A 2,500-nucleotide genomic window follows, 5' to 3' on the forward strand; every position below is an offset into this window, starting at 1 on the left:
AACCCTTCCCCAAATCCAAAAGCTTTCCAGGTTGAAAAGAAAAAGCCAGGGGCCACACGTTCGAAAGGTTTCTTCTGATTAAGGGATAAAATACAAACATTGATGTTATTGAAATTTCACAGGTCAAACAAATCCCTCATGAAAAACAAATTCTCCTTAATAGATCTGCCTGGTACGCAATAAGAGTGGCCTTTAAAAATCAACGCCTCAAAAACTCCTTTCAGCCTATTGGCCAGGACTATTGGTAAGAATTTGTAGTCCTTGCAAAGCAGTGCAAACGGTCTCCAGTATTTGAGCAAAGCCAAGTCTCCTTTCTTGGGTATGAGAGAGAGGGCTGCTTGCCGAGAGGAAACTGGTAGTACACCAGTCCCCACAGACTACAGCAGAACTTGTCGTAGATCTTCTCCTATCAGGCTCCACAAATGCTTATAAAACTCTGGAGGCAGACCGCCTATTCAAGGAGCGCGCCCAGACGCCAGCTGGCCACAGCAGAAGTGAGCTCCTCTATTCTGATGGCAGCGTCCGAGGCGTCCCGCTCCCCGACCTGTAGCAGAGGCAGCCCCTGAAGGAGCTCGGCAGCACACTCTCCATCACAGTCCTCCGCCCTGTAGAAGGTGATGTAGAAGGCCACCACCTGCTTCCTCATCTCCGCCGGTCACCCCGCCATACAGAAGATGGAATCAGGCCATCCGTCTGGACCGCTGAACAGCCTTCTCCAGGTTGAAGAAATAGGAGGTGGGAGCGTCCATATCCCTGATGCTGAGGTAGCGAGCCCTGACCATGGCACCTGTACTCTCCCCTGGAGGAAAGTGCTCAGCTCCTGCCTCTTCTCCTGCAGCCTCCCACCAGCAGGGGCTCTGCCACCAAGGAGGCTTCCCTCAATGTCCCTGATCTCCTGCTCCAGGGTGTTTATGGTCTCCTTAACCATGCTGGTGAGGTGCGCACAGTGCCGTTGGCAGAAGACACGGATTTGTGCTTTGCCCACCTTCCACCACTGACTCAATGAGCTAAAGTCTCCCTTTCTGCTCCTCCAGGTTTCCCAGAATAATTTAAAGCTACTGCCTAAAAGGCCGTCTTGCAGCAACTTTAAAATGCCAAGAAGGAAAGTGTTTGGTGCTGTGTACGGTGCATAGCTCCAGAGTGAGGAGGTGATGATCTGTGAAACCCACAGGGTGAAAGGAACTGCTCAGATACCTGGAACTGAGTGCGTGTGATACGTAAAGCCTGTCCAGCCGTATGGATTATTATAACTACGTATGGATTATTATAACACGTATGGATTATTATAACTACGTTTGGATTATTATAACATGTATGGATTATTATAACTACGCATGGATTATTATAACTACTTATAATTTAGTCAAACCTATTCATAATTTATTATTTGTCAAAATATATGTTTGAACCTATGATGATGTCATAACAACATTAACACATCAAGTCATGTGACAGCTATTTACCCTACACACACACACACACACACACACACACACACACACACACACACACACACACACACACACTGAGTGCTGTGTCAAAGTATAACAAGTTGCTCTTTCACAGTGTGGCCACGAGATGGTGCTATGAGCTAGTTGATAATACATTACCTTTTTTTACTTTTTCTCCTCCTCCTCCTCTCCTCCTCTCCTCCTCCTCTTCCTCCTCCTCCTCTCCTCCTCCTCCTCTCCTCCTCCTCCTCCTCTCCTCCTCTCCTCCTCTCCTCCTCCTCCTCCTCTCCTCCTCTCCTCCTCTCCTCCTCTCCTCCTCCTCCTCCTCCTCCTCCTCTCCTCCTCCTCCTCCTCTCCTCCTCCTCCTCCTCTCCTCCTCTCCTCCTCCTCCTCCTCCTCCTCCTCCTCCTCCTCCTCCTCCTCCTCCTCCTCTCCTCCTCTCCTCCTCCTCCTCCTCCTCTCCTCCTCCTCCTCCTCCTCCTCCTCTCCTCCTCTCCTCCTCTCCTCCTCCTCCTCCTCTCCTCCTCTCCTCCTCTCTCCTATCCTCCTCCTCCTCCTCCTCCTCCTCCTCCTCCTCCTCCTCCTCCTCTCCTCCTCCTCCTCCTCTCCTCCTCCCCTCCTCTTCCTCCTCCTCTCCTCCTCCTCCTCCTCCTCCTCCTCCTCTCCTCCTCCTCCTCCTCTCCTCCTCCTCCTCCTCTCCTCCTCTCCTCCTCCTCCTCCTCCTCTCCTCCTCCTCCTCCTCCTCCTCCTCTCCTCCTCTCCTCCTCAGACGGCCAAACAGAAGTTGACGTGGAGGGATCGTCTCCCTGGTTACTTCATCAATGTTTCCTCCATCCTCTTTATGGTCTGTAACATAATAACAACACACAACGAAGACACACAACACCCAACGATAACACACAACACACACAATGATAACAGACACACACACACACACACAACGATAACACACAACACACACACACACAATGTCAACACAAACACACGATGTATACAGACATGCATCATGTCAACACTAATCCCTCCCCCCCCGCCTCCCCCTCTCAGTT

At 50.9% G+C, this 2,500-nt stretch overlaps 1 protein-coding gene across 1 annotated transcript in view; it reads left to right on the plus strand.

Annotated features, from left to right (window-relative positions):
• The window catches only part of ano2b (anoctamin 2b), a gene marked incomplete at both ends in the record, with an annotated part of 114,494 nt that overhangs the window by 80,618 nt on the left and 31,376 nt on the right, over positions 1–2,500 (plus strand). The window contains 2 exons of the mRNA XM_080022290.1: positions 2,221–2,295; positions 2,499–2,500. The exon at positions 2,499–2,500 is cut by the window's right edge and continues 200 nt beyond it. Of these exons, the coding sequence (XP_079878416.1) occupies positions 2,221–2,295; positions 2,499–2,500 (77 nt within the window). The remainder of the gene's footprint in view (positions 1–2,220; positions 2,296–2,498) is intronic.

This window comes from Zeus faber, assembly GCF_960531495.2.
Source record: "Zeus faber genome assembly, chromosome: 21".
In the NCBI taxonomy this organism is placed as follows: domain Eukaryota; kingdom Metazoa; phylum Chordata; class Actinopteri; order Zeiformes; family Zeidae; genus Zeus; species Zeus faber.